The sequence below is a fragment of the Bufo bufo genome, chromosome 2 (genome assembly GCF_905171765.1).
Source record: "Bufo bufo chromosome 2, aBufBuf1.1, whole genome shotgun sequence".
Classification (NCBI taxonomy): domain Eukaryota; kingdom Metazoa; phylum Chordata; class Amphibia; order Anura; family Bufonidae; genus Bufo; species Bufo bufo.
Genome location: NC_053390.1, coordinates 494,188,027 through 494,210,834, shown reverse-complemented (window position 1 = coordinate 494,210,834; position 22,808 = coordinate 494,188,027). Strand labels below are relative to the sequence as shown.

Here is a 22,808-nt window from a genome sequence, read left to right as displayed (position 1 = left end):
GCGTTTACCCGTTCATCATGCAATCGGCGGCAGTATTACACTGCAAGGTGATCTCTAACAAGCGTTCATATGAACGCTAATTCGTGATCATCGGGCAGAAAATCTGACCGTCTAATACACAGATAGCTGCCAGTCAATGATAAGACGGTCCCCATGTAGGAAGCCATAAAGAAAATGTGTCACCAAAAATTTTATCTGCCAGTTAAAACCAGATAGTAACACACTTTTTTATAATTTGTTTTAATTTTCTGATTGCAGACTTTATTTATTCTATTTCCTGAACATGATTATGGGGGCTGCCATCTTGCCTGAGCTGTTCTTAACAACATTTAGAAAGCATTAAAAAAAATTACTTTATAGCAGCCCCATGGTCCATGGACACAATGGACAGGAAGGGAGCTCATTGACTTCTATGGAAGAGTTTTCTAGGCATGGTCTGTGACCTGTGCATAGGTCATTGTTGAAGGAATGAAAAGATAAGCTTTGACAATCAACTACTGTGAATGGTGGATCCTGTCTTATCTACTCATAGAGGTGATATCATTACAAGCAGGATTAGAATGACATAAGCAGGTAACTGCAGTAAAGCGATCTGTACAGATAAAAAAGCTGCGCCTATTATTAGGCTTAATGGACCATGTAAAAAAAACTGCAGGATTTTATGGTTTTTATACAGATATTGCATGGAAAGTTAAAAATTCTTTAAAAACATGTTAAACATAAAAATGTGATTTAACCTCCTAATAGTGCCGTTAAAATTGCAAACACCCTCCCAAAAATGTAACTTTTCTATTGTAGATTTTTTATGTGTCTCTGCAACTCAGGGGACAAAATTGCCTTTTTAACTCCTTAGGGTACTTTCACACTCGCGTTTTTATTTTCCGGTATTGAGTTCCGTCACAGGGGCTTAATACCGGAAAGAAACTGATCAGTTTTATACTAATGCATTCTGAATGGAGAGCATTCCGTTCAGTATGCATTAGGATACATCAGTTCAGTCCCCCTTACGTTTATTGGGCGGAGAAAATACCGCAGCATGCTGTAGTTTTCTCTCTGGCCAAAAATACTGAATAAATGCCGGATACGGCATTATTTTCCATTGAAATGCATTAATGCCGGATCCGGCCCCAAGTGTTCCGTAAAAACGGATCCGGTTTTGCGGTCTGCGCATGCGCAGGCATTTAAAAATGTGAAAAAGATAAATACCGGAACGAACGGATCCGGTATTGCAATGCATTTGTCTGTCTGACAAATGCATCAGTTTGCGTCCGGATTGCTGGATCCGGCAGGAAGTTCCGGCGATGGAACTGCCTGCCGGAATCCTCTGCCGCAAGTGTGAAAGTACCCTTAGTGACATAATACATTTTAGCCTTAAGAACTAATCATATTTTCCAGCAGTCATAACTTTTTAATTTTATCTTCTACATTTTTCGTCATTTTGCGGGATTAGCTGCAGGTTTTTTAGTAACCATTTTGGGGTATATATAGTGCATTAAAAAACTTTTATTACTTTTGTTTTAGGGGGGAGATAAAAAAAACAACAATTTTTACATTATTTTGTGGAATTTTTTAATCGCGTTTACTGTGTGGTAAAAATAAAAATTTTATTATGTGGGTCCGCACAGTGACGATTATGACATTTCTACATATTTTTACTATTTTTCCTTTCCTCCTGCAGCCTGTCAGCTCTGCAACTGCTCTCTCCTCCTTCTCCAGACTGACAGGGAGGGGGAAGGGAGCAATTGCTTTATCCCTACAGAAACCCTCTCTACCCCTAAATACAGGAAACACCCTAATGGTGGGTGTACCCTGCACTGGAACCTATCCCTGATATCTCCCTAATACACCCTATAATGTCCCAAAGCGTTTCCCCCTGTCGGGTTCATCTGGAGACCAAAAATGTATAATACAGTAGGGTACAGTGAAAACAATAAAAATGCTCCCAAGATATGCCACCAGTCCTGTGCACAAAACTATACACAGGACGAAATAAAGGAACCCACCAAATGTCCTATCTGATTCACCTTATAGTACACAGGAGCTGGTGGGGATTACCCCTATAAATATTAGTCAAATCAAGAAAATATATATACAGTTCCAGACAGGACCACTCAAGTATCCACGTGGTAGAGGGGCGCAGCAGCAGACAACGAGAGATGTTGGCAGCAGCAAAGATACAGCTGATCTCTGGTGATGAGAACACATGAGCTCTGAACTCGGACAACCCCTTTACGGAGAAAGCTGACATTGTTCATTTGTTATGATAGATGAGCAAGTGGTCAGCGCAGATAGCAGTATAAGTCAGGAACTAGTTGGTACAGAGACCTTTGGAATGTTATTACTGACTTAGTGAGTGATGGCAGAAGGAACCTAAAAAAATGGCAGCAAGACATTAGCTGAGGAGGAATCACTCTGGTGTACTGGCCTTCTAGAGTAAGGGTGCACATGTGAACACCAGGACAGCACCGGAGAGTGGGGACCCAGAAGACCTGCAGAGTGGCAGCAGATGGAGCCCACCAGGCGATGATGACATATGCACTGTTTCAAATGGTGATCTACCAAATAATTCAGAGATGTGGTTTATGAGAGTAAACACAGCCAAAGGTAGCAGTTTACACAAATTACTTGGACGACAACTGACATACTCTGAACATATCGTACTGCTTGAGGCCTTAGTTAATCCATACCGCCCAACTTTAACCTCCCTGGCGGTATGATTATGTCAGGAATTTTGTACCAAAAGTGGTACTGTTTTTTGCATGGAAATTTGGTGTTATGTATTGTAGTCCTGCAATTCTTAGTAATTACTTACTTAAACCTGACCAAACAAGACTCTAGTAGACATCCCAGATGTGAAAGTTTGAAACACAAAATCATGAATTATAATCTAATAAATAATATAATTTTATTCAATAATGTCATAAAAAATAATGAAATTTGTCAAACAAAGAAAATTCAATAAACATCCTGAGTGTGCTAAATTTTGATACATGGGACTGCACAAAGTCCGACGTCACAATCAGGACAATGGAACCTGGTTTCTTTTCGGACTTTCTTTCAATTGCCATCTCTCTTTAAGCAGAAAACCACGCACATCCTGGTAGGTGCTGCCTTTTTTCCGGTTGGCGGGATGTAGTCCATAAAGTGACGACCAGTCAGGCGTTCTGGGTTGACAACGTCAACAGCACGACGTCCAGGTCTGTTCACAGCTACTGATGGAGTCTGGTGGTTGACAAAAATACGCTCAACCACCTTCCATATAAACTCAGAATGAACAAGAGGTTTATTACTCTGTGCTCTGTGCAGGATATATGCATTCCAAAGGCATTGTTCCAGAAGATGCCTGAAGATCTTCTTATAATATTTTTTTTTTGCTGTTTGCGCATAGTCTGATAAAATGTCATTGCCTGATCGGCTCTGTCGACACCTCCCATGGTGTTATTATAGTCTATCACGACTTGCGGCTTCAGCACATCTTTCCCACCTTTTGTGTGGACCATGGCAGTAGAGGTATTGTGCACAGTACTCATGAGACACACGTCCTTCTTGTCTCACCATCGCATTGCCATCATCTTACCCTTCTGCCAGGCAACCATTTCTCCGGTTTTGAGTTTTTTCTTGGCAAACATAGATGGCATGTCACGTCGGTTAGGCCTAACGGTACCATATGCATCAGTCTTGTTTTGTAGCAAAACCTCATACAGTTCCGGAGACATGTAAAAATTGTCCGTGGTCACACAACATCCCGGTTCAGCAATGGCTCCAGCAGTGTAAGGACAGATGATGTGGCTATCCCATAGCTGCTGTACCTGGGGTTGAACTTCGTCCCTTTACCGGTGAAAATGACCGAAATCTAGATGTATCCAGTGGATGACTCGCAGAGCATGTAGGATTTGATGCCAAACCGCGCTCTTTTGGATGCAATGTACTGTATCCAGCTTAGATGTCCCTTGTAGGCCATCAAACTTTCATCTACGCTGACGTGCCTTTCTGGCACGTAGGTCCGCTGGAAATTGGTCACAATAATTTGCCATACCTCCCAGATTTTTTTTAGTTTGGGCGCAGGATGCATGGTCTTATCAAATACTTCATGATGAGGGAAAACCAGTATTCTGACATCACAGTGCCAAAAAATGGAGTGGCCAGTAACTTATTGGTGGTCCAGTACCATTTCTGTAGCGGTTTCCCCATCACCCCCTGAAGAATGATGAGTCCCAGAAACTGCCACATGTCCTCTTTGGTCACCGGTTCCCACTTTCTGCTTCTGGAAAACGTGGCATGCAGCGTAGCGGATTGCTGCTCTTGGTAGCAATTTGTCTCCGTGACCATTTTTTCAATTACCTCCCCAGTGAGGAATAATTGCAGGTATGCCAGAGGGTTGTCACGCTCAACATCTACCTTCATCCCAGGTGATCCAGTGAACAGGAATCTTGGGGGCGCTACCTGGTCCCTACTGCAGTCAATAGGGCACCAAGTGCACACATGGCTGAGGTCAGGTGCAGGATCATTGCCGTTGTCACTTGCCAGATCAGTGTCAGTGTCAGATGACAAATCTCCCCACAACTCACTATCGCTCAGTTCTGCGAGCACCTCCGTGTCACTGTCGCTGTCACTTAACTGGTCCAAAAGCGCTTTTGTAGTAAAGTTGCGCTTTTTTGATGCCATGTTATAAATATTTTATGGGCACAAATGACAGTAAAATGGCAGGCAAGGGGCACTATTCAGTGATCAAGTGTCAGATCTGAGGTGATACAGTGTAATCCTCTCAGATGACAATGTATAATGTCTTTTATGTGAGTGTGTCACTTTTATGTTTATATCAGTTTTGAATTTCCCGCCCAGTTCTGCTCCTATGCGCCGCTGCTGCTCGCAGGGAACGGAATCAGGAAGTCAGATGCCGGCCGGCGCTCTCGCCGGCGATCACAGCGGAGGACATTGCTGGATCACCAGGAGAAGGTGAAGGGACTCCGCTGACAGCTCTGCAATGATAGCCCGAGCGTGACTCGGGGTTACCGCTCCTGGCAGCGAAAATTAACCCCGAGTCACTCACGGGAATACCGCCAGGAAGGTTAAGGTTATGTCCACATGGAAAAAAATCCACTGCCGATTCTGTCGCTGAAAAACAGTAATTTTCTATGGTGTAATACGCACTCAAAATGCCAACAGCTTCCCATTCACCTCAAAATGCAAAAATATGCACATGGTGGCATTTTTTCCCACTGCTGATTTCTAATTTTATAGTGTTGAGCGAATTGGGTTTGGATTGCTGTATCCGAACCCGATTAGTTTGCAAACTATTTTAACAATATAGCCTCCATCCTAATTTGCGAACTTGTGGCAAATACTGCAAGACTTGCTTCGCCTAGTGTCTATGATGTGACACTTCACTATTTATTTCCTGTCTCATTAACAAAGCCAAGTACAGCTTTGGATTTGACACTGCAATTTATGTGAGTAAACGAAGTGTCACGTCATAGTTGAGAAACAAAGCAAGTCTCGCAATATTTGCAGCAAGTTCGCAAAGACCTCTGCGGAGCCCATACATTTTACATTAGGTCGAAAGCTATATTGGTGACAAATCTAGTTCGGATACAGCAATCCAAACCCGATTTGCTCAACACTTAGTTGTTTTCCTCGTTGAAATCAATACAGAAGGGCTAAAACAAAGTTTTTAGTAATTTTTCACAGTTCTGATAGATATAGACATCAGATATCAGGTAGTCACTAGTGTAACTTAATTATAATGTAATCACAGAGTACCTTCACCAGTGTAAAACGTATCCTTTACTGATGATCATTAAAAATCACAAAATTTGTGCCCTAAAAAAGCAATTAACAATGAGGCCGGGCAGGACAAGATAAGGAAAATTGACTCTCCCTCACACATGCCCTATCAAGCTAAAGGCCATGCCCAGCAAAACGGAATCGCCGCCCCGATATGGGCAATCCCGTGTCAGGAACCTCCTGATAAGCCCTATATGTCCCTGACAAGGAATAGCTACAAGCACCCGAGAAGAGACCTAATATGACTACAGTCCGACAGTAATGTCATAAGTCAATGAATGTATCAGAAAATAATAAAGTTACAACAAAAATAATCGCACATAATACATATATGCTCCCAAATAAACCAGTGGCGTTCAGGTTTTGATCACCAGTGGAAAAGAAAGGAGCACATACCATATGTCCCAGGAATGCAAACTTTGTCCCGACCTGTTTCTCTGAACCGTTCTCTGGGGTCAGTTCATAAGGGGACCACATATAACAAAAAAAACTTTAAAAAAACAAACAATACAGGAATGGAAGCAATATTATGTGTGCAAATCAGATTATATTCTTGTAGAAATACCCAAATGATAATGGTAAATCTCATGGCCATATAGAAAGACAATTCTCACATATTTGGGACCAAATATAATGCATCTGCATAACATACCAAATGTCCAGGGTGCTGCTACTACTGAGACCCTTTACCACACACCATTTAAATCCTGATAATCAAAGTATGGTGATAAGGGATCAGCACAGGAAAGTCTGGTCTCTGGCGAAGTAACGTTTTTAGTAGCATTTTCATCGCCATGAATGCACTACTCAGATCCAGATTAGCCTACTGATCTGACACTTTTTTATGTGGTGGATTTTTCAGAACTAAACCTTAAAGAAACTGAGAGAGGGACAAATCATGTGGCACAGTAATTTTTGATTTAAGCCTTCTTATGATCTGTCAGAAGGACTGAAAAATGGGAAACATGATGGATCCTGTCTTTCGAGCATCTATAGGGCATGTATCACACGGTCCCTATTTTGCATCAGGATACAATCATAATTTGGAAGCCAAAAGCAGGATTGGGTACAAAACACAGAAGACATGCAAACATTCCAATCGCTTGTAATCTCTGTTTTGGATCCGTTCCTCTTTCTTTTGGCCTTAGCGATACTGATGCATCAATGACCAAATGCTGACCGTGTGAAGGCGGATGCTAAAAAGACAGGATGCGGTTTTTGGTTGTTTTTTTTTTCCAGTAATATTTCTTTATTTAATTTTAAATCATAAAACAGATTTATCACCATCTGGAGGGGTTCGTATAGTCATATAATATCTCCTGATATTACAAAATAAACACACAATTAAATACAATACATATAACAAAACACACATAGACATACTTAGGATGTCCTAGCCAGTTATCTTTTCAGCCTTTCCTCGTCCTGGTTTTCACTCTTCTCCTTCCCCAATCATTATCCTTTGTATCAGAGAGTTATATACGGTATGTCACCAACCTATCGCAACTATCTTTCAAAAAAAGCTCAAATTGTTTCCAATAAGGGTTAGCTCATGTGATATTTTTATAGAGCTGGTTTTTACGGACGCGGCAATACCTAATATGTATACTTTTTTTTATTTGTTTCACTTTAACACAATAATAGCATTTTTAAAACCAAAAAAAATGATGTTTTAGTGTCTCCATGTTCTAAGAGCTATAGTTTTTTTTATTTTTTGAGAGATTTTCTTATGTAGGGGCTCATTTTTTGCGGGATGAGGTGACGGTTTTATTGGTACCATTTTGTGGGACATACGCGTTTTTGATCACTTGGTGTTGCACCTTTTGTGATGTAAGGTGAAAAAAATTGCTTGTTTAGACACAGTTTTTTTTTTTTTTTTTTACGGTGTTCATCCGAGGGGTTAGGTCATGTGATATTTTTATAGAGCTGGTTTTTTACGGACGCGGCAATACCAAATATGTCTATTTTATTTTATTTTTTCTATTTTTACATTTTTTTTTTATTCCTTACTTGGGGACTTTTTTTTTTTTACATGTGAAACTTAATTTTTTTTTTTTTTTCAACCCTTTATTTATTTTTATTTTTTTACACTTTTCGTCCCCCATAAGGTCATACAAGACCTCTGGGGGACATTTGCTTCACTTTTTCTTTTTTTTTTCACTGTTGATTTCTCATGTAACTGGGGCTGACATAGTAGCCCCAGTTGCAGAAGAAATGCACCCCCAGAGAGGCTGTACAGCATAATACTGTGCTGTACAGCCTCAGTGCAGGGCTGATTGAGGTCTGTGGATGACCTCACACAGCCCCTTCAATCTCCGTTCCCGGCGGTCACATGACCGCCGGGCCGGTGTCACGGGGTTCCGAAGGTGCACTCGGTCCCCCATTGCCCGCAGAACTGTTGCTTAGCTTTTGGAATGAGGTTCTGTGTTTGACCTCATTCCCAGGGCGGCTTTACTAGCTGGGTGGCTCCCTGCTCCTAGTCTGCCTTGAGCGCCGAGCTGAACACTCGATGCTCGACTGGTTGGTCTGTCGGTCATGTGACGCTGGCCACGTCACATGACCCTCACTCCCCACTATAAATACAGGCAGCCTGCTGGCTACAGGTTGCCTGTTAATTTCTAGGTTCCTGGCTATTTGTTGGACTGCTGAATACTTACCTGATCCTGTTCCTGACCATCCTCTTGCCTGCTCCTCTTGTACTGCGCTTCCGTCCTGGTATTGTGACCTCGGCTCCCACCTGACTACTCTCTTAGGACTCCTCTTGTACTTCTCTGCTCTCCTGGTATTTATGACCCCGGCTTCTCCTGACAATTCTCTGCTTGCTCCATTTGTACTTTGCAGCTCTCCTGGTATTGACTCGGTCCGTTCACGTCCTGTTGTTTGTCTGTCTGTCATCCCTGCACTTACTCCAAGTTAGTGATTGCCGTCCAGTTGTCCCCTGTCATTAGGACTCGCGAGGCAAGTAGGCAGGGCCAGGGGTAAGGGTGGAGCGCAGTGGTCACTTCCCTCCCCCCTGTGTGTGTGTGTACGCGACCGTTACAGCCGGAACAGGAAGCGCACAGCGCTTTCAGAAATAGAGATCGACCCATAGGACGTTTATATCCTATGGGCGGACGGGAGGAGGTTAAAGGAGTGTAATGCTTTTTGGGTAGTGGATTGCTTGCCTCACTTTTAGTTGAGCATTATCTCTTTTCTATTATAGACTCAGGTTTATTTGCTGAGGATTTTCTGAAAAAAATATGAGTCTTATTTGACTAAAGGGTGTTATACACCAAGGTTAGGCTAATTGGTGCATAGTTAAATACTATAGAATTTCTTCAGTTCTGAATTGAACTTTTTAAAAAGCTTGCACATCTCTAGTTAAAATCAATTTTTTTAATGAATTCTAAATTAATTGAATTGATTTGCTCATTTCTAGTATGTATATTTATACATATGTCCTCGAGCTGCATAAGTCAATTTTCTCCTAATATTTTTTAAGATTTTTGGTGGTGGCCTTAAATTTTTCAATCAGTGGTTTTTCATATTAGTTTTTTTTTTTAATCTATTGCTGTGCTATCCCTACATAATTCTTCTCTAAAAAAAGGCATGCAAGCGTGTCTCCTTTCCAAAAACAAAATAATGAGTGTCTCATACCAAAAATTTAGATCTTTCTGGGTAACTACACTTTAGAAGGGCTGAGCGAAGTTTTGTTTGGCTGCCTGAGAAGCCTTTGTTGGGGTAATATTTCTTCTTATGGAGTATACATGAGGAGTATCATAAGCCTGTCTTCAACGTTTCTATGGGTTTCTGGGAAAAACTATATGATTAGAAAAGCTAATTTGAATATTTTCCGCAGAAACTCATAGAAGCATTGCCTGACCTACAATACTTCACACACATACTATGCTCTCTCCGTAATGAGAACTAGTTCCCCCCGATAAAATATATACACTACTCACAAAAAATTATGAATATTTGGCTGTCAGGTGAAATTTATGGAAAACTACAGTGATATTATATCATGAAAACTGGGCATTTAAGTAGAAGAATGCAATGGTGATTTCCTTATCTCAAGCAATTTATTGAAACAAAAGCCAACAACAGTGGTGGGTATACCCCCACAAGAAATTTCAATGTCTCAATAACTTGTCATGTAGCTTTGAGCATCAATTACAGCTTGACAACGACATCTCATGCTGTTCCCAAGTCGACTTATTGTCTGTTGAAGCATGGCATCCCAATCTTCTTGAAGGGCGGCCCTCAGGTCATTCAGGTTCTGGGATACAGTTACAACCTTCTACATGGCGAGTCAGCTGATCCCATAGGTTTTCAATAGGAGTCAGGTCTGGAGAAAGTGAAGGCCACTCCATTTGAGGTTTCCCAGTCTCCAGCAGCCATTCCCTAATGATGCGACATCTATGAGCTGGCGCATTGTCATCCATGAAGATAAAATTAGGCCTGTATTGTTCATGCAGAGGCACAATGATTGTAATTATTATGTTATTCAAGAAGTATGGGCTTGTCAATGTACCACTCACAAAGTGTAGGGCAGTTCCATGTTAACTAGACACACCTGCAGACACTGTAACACCACCATCACTACCACCACCAAAGGCTCGTCTGGTGGCAAAAGCGGCTGATGTATAGCACTCTTCTTAATTCTCCAACATCATTGGGAGCCATCATTTTTGCTCAGTGTGAATCCGCTTTCATCAATGAACAGCACTGAGACCCACTGGTCCCTCGTCCAGCATACATGCTCCCTGGCCCATACAAGACTATGAAACCTGTGCCTGGTGGTGTGGTCAGGTACTCGTGCAGGTCGTCTAGCACGCAGACCACACTGATGTCAATTGTTTTGAATGGTCTGACGTGACACTTGGGTGCCTCTAACCTCCCTTAAATGTGACTGAAGTTGTGTGGCATTCATTGTCCAATTCCAAAGGGCATTGTTCACAATTAAGCAGTCATCAGTTTGGGATGTGGCCAAAGGACATCCACTTCTATGCCTTTCTGTGATTCTTCCAGTCTCTCTATATCTCTGTTGCAATCTGCTGATGACACTCTGCAACACTCTAAGCTCAGTGGCCACTTCCGTCTGAGAACATGGCAGTCAGGCTACCTCTGGCGAGCACATGGAGGGCTGTGCGGCCCTTCAAAGAAATACCACCCCACACCATTACTGACCCAATGCCAAACCGGTCATGCTGGAGGATGTTGCAGGCAGCAGAACGTTCTCCACGGCGTCTCCAGACTCTGTCACGTCTGTCACATGTGCTCAGTGTGAACCTGCTTTCATCTGTGAAGAGCACAGGGCGCCAGTGGCGAATTTGCCAATCTTGGTGTTCTCTGGCAAATGCCAAACGTCCTGCACGGTGTTGGGCTGTAAGCACAACCCCCACCTGTGGACGTCGGGCCCTCATGGAGTCTGTTTCTGACCGTTTGAGCAGAAACATGCACATTTGTGGCCTGCTGGAGGTCATTTTGCAGGGCTCTGGCAGTGCTCCTCCTGTTCCTCCTTGCACAAAGGCGGAGGTAGCGGTCCTGCTGCTGGGTTGTTGCCCTCCTACGGCCTCCTCCACGTCTCCTGATGTACTGGCCTGTCTCCTGGTAGCGCCTCCATGCTCTGGACACTACGCTGACAGACACAGCAAACCTTCTTGCCACAGCTCGCATTGATGTGCCATCCTGGATAAGCTGCACTACCTGAGCCACTTGTGTGGGTTGTAGACTCCGTCTCATGCTACCACTAGAGTGAAAGCACCGCCAGCATTCAAAAGTGACCAAAACATCAGCCAGGAAGCATAGGAACTGAGAAGTGGTCTGTGGTGACCACCTGCAGAACTACTCCTTTATTGGGGGTGTCTTGCTAATTGCCTATAATTTCCACCTGTTGTCTATCCCATTTGCACAACAGCATGTGAAATTGATTGTCACTCAGTGTTGCTTCCTAAGTGAACAGTTTGATTTCACAGAAGTGTGATTGACTTGGAGTTACATTGTGTTGTTTAAGTGTTCCCTTTATTTTTTTGAGCAGTGCATATATATTGTGGGGTTTTGCTCTGGTAGTTTGGCTAGCGGACACAGTATAGAGGCAATCACAAAGTCTTTAACTTAAACAGTTCGGTGTTTAGTCACACATAAGAAAAAACAAAATAACCGTTCACAGTCTTGGTGTTTGTTCACACCAGTTTTCCACCCACAGTCCACAGCAGGCTTTAGGGGCCTGTTTCCCGGCATGCGGCTCTCATCCCTTTAGCACGGCACAAATTCACAGGACCCAAAACACAGAGACTCCACAGCTTCTCTGTCAGATGGAGGATAAACCACACCAAGCTGAGACTGCTGGCTGGGTTTTATATAGGCCAAAAAGACCCGGCCTGGAGTGTGCGGAGAAGCCACCCACCCAGCACTTTGGCTACTCCCAGTAAGAGCCGGCCTGGATCAGCTTAAGCCATACTAAAATAGCAACGTGTCAACCATCACTAGCTGCTGCTGCTGACACTTGAAAATACAGACTCTTAGGCTACTTTCACACTAGCGTTCGGGTGTCCGCTCGTGAGCTCCGTTTGAAGGGGCTCACGAGCGGCCCCGAACGCATCCGTCTGGCCCTAATGCATTCTCAGTGGAGGCGGATCCACTGAGAATGCATCCGCCTGCCAGCGCTCAGCCTCCGCTCCGCTCAGTGAGCGGACACCTGAACGCTGCTTGCAGCGTTCGGGTGTCCGCCTGGCCGTGCGGAGGCGAGCGGATCCGTCCAGACTTATAATGGAAGTCAATGGGGACGGATCCGCTTGAAGATGACACCATATGGCTCAATCTTCAAGCGGATCCGTTCCCCATTGACTTTCAATGTAAAGTCTGAACGGATCCGCTCAGGCTACTTTCAGAGAAAATTTTCTAAGTTATAATGCAGACGGATCCGTTCTGAACGGATGCAAACGTCTGCATTATAGGAGCGGATCCGTCTGATGAAACATCAGACGGATCCGCTCCGAACGCTAGTGTGAAAGTAGCCTAACTTCACAGAGGCGAGGAATATATATATATTGCCAAAAACTCAGAGTGCCATACTAGCCTCTTTCTCCTTTTCTCAACCTAGAGTCTTTCCAGAGTGTTATACACCAACTTGAATAATTTTGATTTGTTCCAAATTATTTGAATTTAAATCGTAAAATCGGAACAGAAAGGAATTTCAATAATTTTGCTCATCTTTATTTGATCATCACAAAATTCTGGGCAGTCAGCCCCTAACTAAAATTCCAAGTAGAGCATCAAGTGCTTGTGCAACACTCCACCCGAAAGGGAGGCCATAAAGTAGTAGCCACATTGGCCAGGGCCAATAATGTGGAAGTAGTGCAGTATCCAGTGGTAGCACCCGTTATTCCACTTGGAGAATAAGGCAATCATAGGTATCGTCTCTTGAAAATACTCCACCAGCGTAAGGGGAGCAACATGACCGGAAGTACCAGAGCTGGAGCTAGGACCAATACTCCACTGTGGCGTATCCAATGTTGGTGTAATCACTCCACCTGTCACTGTGATTACTCTAACTGTAGAAGTAGGTAATGAGATAGGATATACAGTATCTAGTGGTAGTGCAATTATTCCACAACAGGATCTACATTAGGGATGTTTAACCAGAGGCCCTCCAGCTGTTGCAAAACTACAAATCCCAGCATGCCCTTATAGCTGTATGCTATCAAGGCATGCTGGGAGTTGTAGTTATGCAACAGCCGGAGAGACACAAGTTGAGCATTCCAGATCTACATTTTCCAATGGTAGTGATATTATGACTGACTATAATAGATAAGTGATTCTTATTTATGTTATCATCCTTAAACGGTAGGATGTCAGTGTGGCCAGTGTGAAAATTGCAGGATTATATACTATGTAAGAAGGTACAAGGAATCATTGTCGATGATAGGTACGTGTCACCGAGGTTCTTGGCCTCAGTGGAGTAAGAGCTGTTTTTTATGTGTCAGCAGCAGTTGCAGCAGAAGAAGTATATCCTCGGAACCGGGGGATCTGGGTGAACCACATATCCAAAATTCACCCAGATCCGTTCAGTAGTTTGGAAGATACAGTTTAATGCAATTTCCACAGAACATATACAGGCTATATAAAAAATAATTACTGTATAATGTGTCCCCTGTTGTATAGTTTAAAACTATTGCCCGATGTCTTTGTGCACCAAATACCGGCGAGATGGCACTGTGTAGAAAAGTCCAAACAGTGTCTGTGAGTTAAAATGGCCGCCATCCATTGTTCTCACCATGTGCTTCATCCATTGTTCTTACCATGTTCCTCTGATACATGAAATGGTGGCCATCCAGTAACTCCACAGTATGTCCCCAGATGGTTCTTAAAGGGCCGTAATCCAGGGGCAGGAGGCGGGCAAACAGCCCCCTCCAAAACACAGTGGCGAAGTTTTGTATATGAACTTTTCATGTGTGTGAACAATCACCAAGCAACTTGCGTTTTTGTTTTGCTTTCACGTGTGAATAAACAGTGATGTTTTGAACCAAGAACTTGTACTTTGCCTTTGTGCTGCACCCGCTAATCCTAACTACCAGAGCGAATCCCCAACATTTTTATTAAATATAGATGATATTGAAGAAAAAAACTCACCAAAAATGAAAAATGTCTCAGCCACACCGACTACATCAATGTGTTCCTCCAGAGCAATGGACTCAAGCTCCACTATTTTCCTTGCAAAGACTTCTGGCATTTGTGAACATACATTTAAAGTTACTATTTAATTTTCTACATAAATTTTTCGAAATGTGGATTCTTGAAATTTTGTTGCCACATTGCTCTTCAATGTTTATTTGTAACATGTGAATATCTCTATCCACTGCCCCAATATAATCCATTTCTCCACCCACCAATATATTTTGATGCCTCTCTCAACTACATTGGGAAAAATATTTATTTAATACACTGGCGATTTTGCAAGTTTTCCCACCTACTAAGAATGGAGAGGTCTGTAATTTTTATCGTAGGTACACTTGAACTGTGAGAGACAGAATCAAAAAAAAAAAAAAAACATCCAGAAAATCACATCGTATGATTTTTAAATAATTATTTGCATTTCATTGCATGAAATAAGTATTTGATACAATAGAAAACCAGAATACAGAAACCTTTCTTTACAATTACAAAGGTCAGATGTTTCATGTAGTTCTTGACCAAGTTTGCAAACACTGCAGCAGGGATTTGGCCCCCTTCTCCAGATCTTTCAGGTTTCAAGGCTGTCACTGGGCTACATTGAGTTTCAGCTCCCTCCAAAGATTTTCGATTGGGTTCAGGTCTGGAGACTAGCTAGGTCACTCCAGGACCTTGAAATGCTTCTTACAGAGCCACTCCTTAGTTGACCTGGCTGTGTGTTTCGGGTCATTGTCATGCTGGAAGACCCAACCCAGCCACGACCCATCTTCAATGCTCTTACTTAGGGAAGAAGGTTGTTGCCAAAAATTTAGCAATACATAGCCCCATCCATCCTCCCTTCAATACGGTGCAGTCGTACAGTCCCCTTTGCAGAAAAGCACCCCCAAAATATGATGTTTCTACCCCCATGCTTCATGGTTGGGATGGTGTTCTTAGGGTTGTACTCATCCTTCTTCTTCCTACAAACACGGCGAGTGGAGTTGATACCAAAAACTTCTATTTTGGTCTCATCTGACCACATTATCTTCTCCCGTGCCTCCTCTGGATCAACCAGATGGTCACTGACAAACTTTGAACGGGCCTGGACATGTGCTGGCCTTAGCAGAGGGACCTTGTGTGTCCTGCAGAATTTTAATCAATGACAGCGTAGTGTGTTACTAACAGTAATCTTTGAGACTGTGGTCCCAGTTCTCTTTAGGTCATTGACCAGGTCCTCCCATGTAGTTCTGGGCCGATTCCTGACCTTTCTGAGAATCAGCCTTACCCCACGAGGCGAAATCTTGCATGGAGCCCCAGACCGAGGAAGATCTTGTGTTTCTTCCATTTTCTAATTATTGCGCCACCAAGCTGCTCGCCGATTGTCATGTAGTCCAACCTAGCCTTATGGATTTTTTTTTTTATTCTGTCTCTCACAGTTGAAGTGTACTTACAATAAAAATGACAGACCTCTCCATTCTTTTTAGGTGGGAAAACTTGCAAAATCGCCAGTGTATCAAATACTTATTTTCCCCTGTGTATCTACCACTTAATATTTTGCCTTACCTTCGCCCCTAATACCTAGTTTAAATACTCTACCACCTTTGCTAGAATTCTCTCCTCCAGCACAGCAGACCCACTTCCATTTAGGTGCTAATTACCTGCCAATTACCGTTTGTATCCCAATTAAAAGTCGGGGCAGTATTCTAGTTCCCAAACCCTCTGCACTACACAAAGACTTAAGGCTAGTTTCACACATGCGTCAAAGAACTCTGGCAGGCTGTTCTGGACTTCTCTGGATTCCGCATGGTCAGATAGTGCCATGTGCCCGCTATACCCCACTGACTATAATAGGATGTGGCGGGGATTTGGACCCTCCCCAGCATATAAACCAGGATTCGGCCAGGCAAAAACCATTGCATGCAGCAATTTTTGTTCTGCTAAATCCCAGCTGATATGGAGTCGAGCAGGCATGTGGCACTACTTGGCTATGCCGGATACAAAGAAGTCCAGCAGGCTGTTCTCTACCGGAACAGCCTGCTGGACTTTTTTGATGCATATGTGAAAGTAGCCTAAGCCATGTAATTAGCTTCCTGAGCTCCCATTGTCTTTCCTGGGTTGCACATAGCACAGGCAGTATTCCAGAGAATACCACTTTGGAGGTCTTTTCCTTCAGCTTGGAACCTAGTTCTTAAAATGTTTCCTTAAAGATCCTCCACCTACTATGTTTCTGTCATTGGTCCCAACATTGACCACCAAAGCTGGGTCAACACCAGCCCTTCCCAGTAATTTATCCACCTATTCCATCACATGCCAAACCTTTGGTTGAGACAGTCTTAGCAACACATTACTCTATTCATCTTCCTGATTATAGAATCCCAATAAATACTAACTGTCTGGCCCTACCTGCACTACAATCCCTCCGACTACTAGTTGGACTGTCCACCAGGCTGGTAGGGAGAGCAGTATCCACTAGGGCTTTCATTTCTGACACCTTTGCATCACCATTCAACTTGCAATTTTGCTTAGATGCACAGTAACAGGAGTGGCCTTCCTTTTCTGAGACCCCTTTCTACCCCACCTGACTACATTAACCCTACTTACCTGCTCCGCCTGACCCATATCTCGAACCTCTATTTCTACCCCACTAACTGATTACTTAGTGAGCAGAATGCTCCTCTCAATATTATCAGTTGCCCTCAGTGTTGCATTAGATACGCAACATACATTTGTCGCAGCGGTATTCACCCTGGATCTCCTGCTCCAGTCGTGTATACATATGGTAAAGTGTGCTCTGAAGAAAACCTCCAATCCTGCTAGCCATTATCCCAATAATAACAAAAGTGAAGAATAATGGGAAAGTGAAATACTAAGGCCCCTTTTACACGGGCGAGTATTCCGCGCGGATGCGATGCGTGAGTTGAACGCATTGCACCCGCACTGAATACCAACCCATTCATTTCTATGGGGCTGTTCAGATGAGCGGTGATTTTCACGCATCACGTATGTGTTGCGTGAAAATCGCAGCATGCTCTATATTCTGCGTTTTTCACGCAACGCAGGCCCCATAAAAGTGAATGGGGTTGCGTGAAAATCGCAAGCATCCGCAAGCAAGTGCGGATGCGGTGCGATTTTCACGCACGGTTGCTAGGAGACGATCGGGATGGAGACCTGATCATTATTATTTTCCCTTATAACATGGTTATAAGGGAAAAAATTTGCATTCTGAATACAGAATGCAAAGTAAAATAGGGCTGGAGGGGTTAAAAAAAAATTATAATAATTTAACTCACCTTAGTCCACTTGATCGCGTGGTCGGCATCTCCTTTGTTGAATAGGACCTGTGGTGAGCATTAAGTACTGTTACAGGACCTTTGATGACGTCACTCCGGTCATCACATGGTACGTCACATGATCTTTTACCATGGTGATGGATCATGTGATGACCGGAGTGACGTCATCAAAGGTCCTGGAATGAATGCTCACCACAGGTCCTGTTCAGCACAGAAGGAGACAGACGAGATGCCGGCAGCGCCAGCAAGTGGATTAAGGTGAGTTCAATTATTTTTTTTTTAACCCCTCCAGCGCTGTTTTACTTTGCATTCTGTATTCAGAATGCTATTATTTTCCCTTTATAACCATGTTATAAGGGAAAATAATTCAATCTACAGAACACCGATCCCAAGCCCGAACTTCTGTGAAGAAGTTCGGGTTTGGGTACCAAACATGCGCGATTTTTCTCACGCGAGTGCAAAACGCATTACAATGTTTTGCACTCGCGCTGAAAAATCGCGGGTGTTCCCGTAACGCACCCGCACATTTTCCCGCAACGCCCGTGTGAAACCAGCCTAACAGTGTCAGTGTCATTAACTCGTGCTTTTAGCAGTTTTTTTAAGCCACTTGTTAAAGAGGACCTTTCACTACTGTACAAACTAAAAACTAACTATATCAGTGGGCAGAGCGGCGCCCAGGGGTCCCCCTGCACTTACTAGTATGTCTGGGCGCCGCTCCGTCCCTTGCTGCATGAGGCGTGTCCCTTGCTGCAGCGCTGGCCAATCGCAGCGCACAGCTATAGCCTGGCTATGAGCTGTGCGCTGCGATTGTCAGCGCTGCAGCAAGGGACACGCCTCATACAAAAAATCAGTCAGAGGGAGCGCACTGATATAGTTAGTTTTTAGTTTGTACAGTAGTGAAAGGTCCTCTTTAAGTAGATACTTAGCAAACAGTTTTTCAGTGCAGCAAGCTCAATGGAGTCTGTATCACCAACATTTTTTAACAATTAAAATCATTTAGTGATAGCCTCTTAATAATTTAGATGCATCTCTGCCTGCCATGCACCAGAAGCTGAAGTCTACACTAGCCAGGGGCTGGAGCAGACTCCAGCTATAACTTACGCCAGTTTCTGACGTAAGTTCTAGTAAATTCAGTGGGCCGCACTAAGCTTCAGAAAAGTGTTGAGAAGCCTAAAAAGTCACAAATTATGGCGCACATATGGTGCGCGCCATAATGTGTGACCTTTGTAGACATAGCCTTACTCTGAGATTTTTCACTTTGGGGCATATAAACTTAGGTTTAAAATACCTTATTCATATTGTAAAACGATTGACACATATTGACAAATCATACTCACAGTTCTTAAAGGGGTTCTGCACTTTGTTTTAACTGATGATCTATCCTCTGGATAGATCATCAGCTTCTGATCGGCGGGGGTCTGACACCCGGGACCCCCGCCGATCAGCTGTTTGAGAAGGCAGCAGCGCTCCAGAAGCGCCACGGCCTTCTCACTGTTTACCACCGGCCCACTGATGTCACAACTAGTATCAACTAGCGTGGGCGGGGCTAAGCTCCATTCAAGTGAACAGAGCTTAGCCGCGCCCACGCTAGTTGATACTAGTCGTGACGTCACTGGGCCGGCGGTAAACAGTGAGAAGGCCGTGGCGCTGCTGGAGCGCCGCTGCCTTCTCAAACAGCTAATTGGCGGGGGTCCCAGAGGATAGATCATCAGTTAAAACAAAGTGCAGAACCCCTTTAAGTCAAAAAAAGAACAAAAGAAAAAGCTAAAACTAAAAAATAATACCTCTGTGACATTATTTTGTAAGCATCTGGAAGATAACACCGAATGTTCTCCATCTGAGCTGGATCTGAGTCACAGATTTTATCATCTGTTCTTCCATAGTTGGCACTTTCAATCATTATAACATCAGTTCCTGGACAACGCAATTCTATGGGGTAGCTTTCACATGACAACTCCCTTCGAACAACTGCCATAGGAATTGGAGCTCTACTGAAAGCTATAAAAGAAAAGAAAAAAATCACATTAGTTCTTTAACCAGTGCCCTAATCAAAATGGTCAAGGGTTTTGAGAAAACGTAAAGAGGTTTTTCAGTGCAAGAAAAAGACATGTCCAGGGGTTGCTGCACTCCACTCCTGCAATTGTCAGATTTGTTGGAAATTTGTGGACAGAAAAACCAATGATAAGGTAGATTAAGGGTACAGCTAGACATGGAAGATATTTACTGCCACAGATTTTATCCTTTGTATTGCGATGGTTGAAACCCGCTATGGATATAGGGGACAGATCTGCAACAGACTGAATATGATGTGGATTGTTTCTACTGTATGTAGATGGAAAACCTAAAGACCCTATACACAAGCATTTTACTGTAAACTGTCAAGGATTTTTGCTACATATAAACTCACCCCAACATGAAAGTCTCAAGTTAATACACATGTCAAAGATGCATTATGGCTAACTTTTTGTCTCGTTATTGAAAAAAGCAGCTGGATGACTGGCACAATCATAAGGAAACTCTGGATGGCTAGTTGTATCTGTCAAGCTGACACTGGGCTTCTAATGCTGTTTCTACAGGGAGTGCAGAATTATTAGGCAAGTTGTATTTTTGAGGATTAATTTTATTATTGAACAACAACCATGTTCTCAATGAACCCAAAAAACTGAATATTTTTGGAAGTAGTTTTTAGTTTGTTTTTAGTTTTAGCTATTTTAGGGGGATATCTGTGTGTGCAGGTGACTTACTGTGCATAATTATTAGGCAACTTAACAAAAAACAAATATATACCCATTTCAATTATTTATTTTTACCAGTGAAACCAATATAACATCTCAACATTCACAAATATACATTTCTGACATTCAAAAACAAAACAAAAACAAATCCGTGACCAATATAGCCACCTTTCTTTGCAAGGACACTCAAAAGCCTGCCATCCATGGATTCTGTCAGTGTTTTGATCTGTTCACCATCAACATTGCGTGCAGCAGCAACCACAGCCTCCCAGACACTGTTCAGAGAGGTGTACTGTTTTCCCTCCTTGTAAATCTCACATTTGATGATGGACCACAGGTTCTCAATGGGGTTCAGATCAGGTGAACAAGGAGGCCATGTCATTAGATTTTCTTCTTTTATACCCTTTCTTGCCAGCCACGCTGTGGAGTACTTGGACGCGTGTGATGGAGCATTGTCCTGCATGAAAATCATGTTTTTCTTGAAGGATGCAGACTTCTTCCTGTACCACTGCTTGAAGAAGGTGTCTTCCAGAAACTGGCAGTAGGACTGGGAGTTGAGCTTGACTCCATCCTCAACCCGAAAAGGCCCCACAAGCTCATCTTTGATGATACCAGCCCAAACCAGTACTCCACCTCCACCTTGCTGGCGTCTGAGTCGGACTGGAGCTCTCTGCCCTTTACCAATCCAGCCACGGGCCCATCCATCTGGCCCATCAAGACTCACTCTCATTTCATCAGTCCATAAAACCTTAGAAAAATCAGTCTTGAGATATTTCTTGGCCCAGTCTTGATGTTTCAGCTTGTGTGTCTTGTTCAGTGGTGGTCGTCTTTCAGCCTTTCTTACCTTGGCCATGTCTCTGAGTATTGCACACCTTGTGCTTTTGGGCACTCCAGTGATGTTGCAGCTCTGAAATATGGCCAAACTGGTGGCAAGTGGCATCTTGGCAGCTGCAAGCTTGACTTTTCTCAGTTCATGGGCAGTTATTTTGCGCCTTGGTTTTTCCACACGCTTCTTGCGACCCTGTTGACTATTTTGAATGAAACGCTTGATTGTTCGATGATCACGCTTCAGAAGCTTTGCAATTTTAAGAGTGCTGCATCCCTCTGCAAGATATCTCACTATTTTTGACATTTCTGAGCCTCTCAAGTCCTTCTTTTAACCCATTTTGCCAAAGGAAAGGAAGTTGCCTAATAATTATGCACACCTAATATAGGGTGTTGATGTCATTAGACCACACCCCTTCTCATTACAGAGATGCACATCACCTAATATGCTTAATTGGTAGTAGGCTTTCGAGCCTATACAGCTTGGAGTAAGACAACATGCATAAAGAGGATGATGTGGTCAAAATACTCATTTGCCTAATAATTCTGCACGCAGTGTAGATCTCCGAATGTCAAGTAAACTAATGTCAGTCAATGGATACTAGGTACCTAAAGTAACTCAGTGGACACCAGGTCACCTACCTAACTAACTCACCAGTGCCACCTTTACTCAGGGGCTGATTGGCCATAGATTACTGATAAGCTAAACGGTTCATCCTGCTTGAGACGAACCCAATTCGTTCATCCACATAACTAATTTTCATTGCGATCCCTATCTCTGTAATAAAATGTATTTTGTGTAATGAGGCTCTTTCAATATTGCCGCTGTTAACACAAGACTGTATTTGTCTCGTGAATGCACCATTACGTTGAGTAGCAGCGTATGCATTAAAGGACAACTGTCATATATATTTTTTTATTTGATAGTTTATTAGAGCTAGGCATGTATACCTGAGTTAGTCTGTCAATGATTGTCAAAAGATCTGTAATTACCTTATAATAACAGCTTTCATTAATGTCTCCTGTCCCTTTCCACTGCTCCCTTAAAAAAACTTTGCTATGGCTCATCTGTCCCCGGCTAGGAAGACAGAGGGGCAGTCCTTCACACTGCATGCCTGCATTAGGCTTCAGAGTGAGGAGGCGTGTCTCTCAGTAATCCAATCTGATTGGCTGGCAGGAAGCTGCTGGCTACAGCAAGTTTGTATGTGACCTGAGGGAATGCAGTTTTGGCCTCAGAGAACTGGCAGAGGAGCCATCTTGAGAAGATCCTCATATTGTAGGATTCAAAACATCCGTAACTAAGGGGAAAACTCAAGGAAAACAGTGTTAAGTGAAGAAACTAAAGATTGCTTTATGCATAATGCTGCTGCAGCAGTAACACATGCTAAAATAGATTTTTTTCTAAAAATATGACAGTTATCCTTTAATGTATTACATAACAAACCCAAACCTGGATTTGTGCCTCACGCCACAATCATTAATGAATCTTGGTTCGGATTCATTATGCCAGTCTCGCATTAACAGTGGCCATATTGAAATAACC

General features: G+C 43.1%; 1 protein-coding gene across 2 annotated transcripts in view; it reads right to left on the bottom strand.

Annotated features, from left to right (window-relative positions):
• ADGRL3 (adhesion G protein-coupled receptor L3) overlaps positions 1-22,808 on the bottom strand; it is a 1,148,457-nt gene that overhangs the window by 1,029,273 nt on the left and 96,376 nt on the right. For both annotated transcript variants that reach the window (XM_040417792.1, XM_040417793.1), the window contains exon 2: positions 19,490-19,703. In XM_040417792.1, coding sequence (XP_040273726.1) covers positions 19,490-19,703 — 214 coding nt within the window. The remainder of the gene's footprint in view (positions 1-19,489; positions 19,704-22,808) is intronic.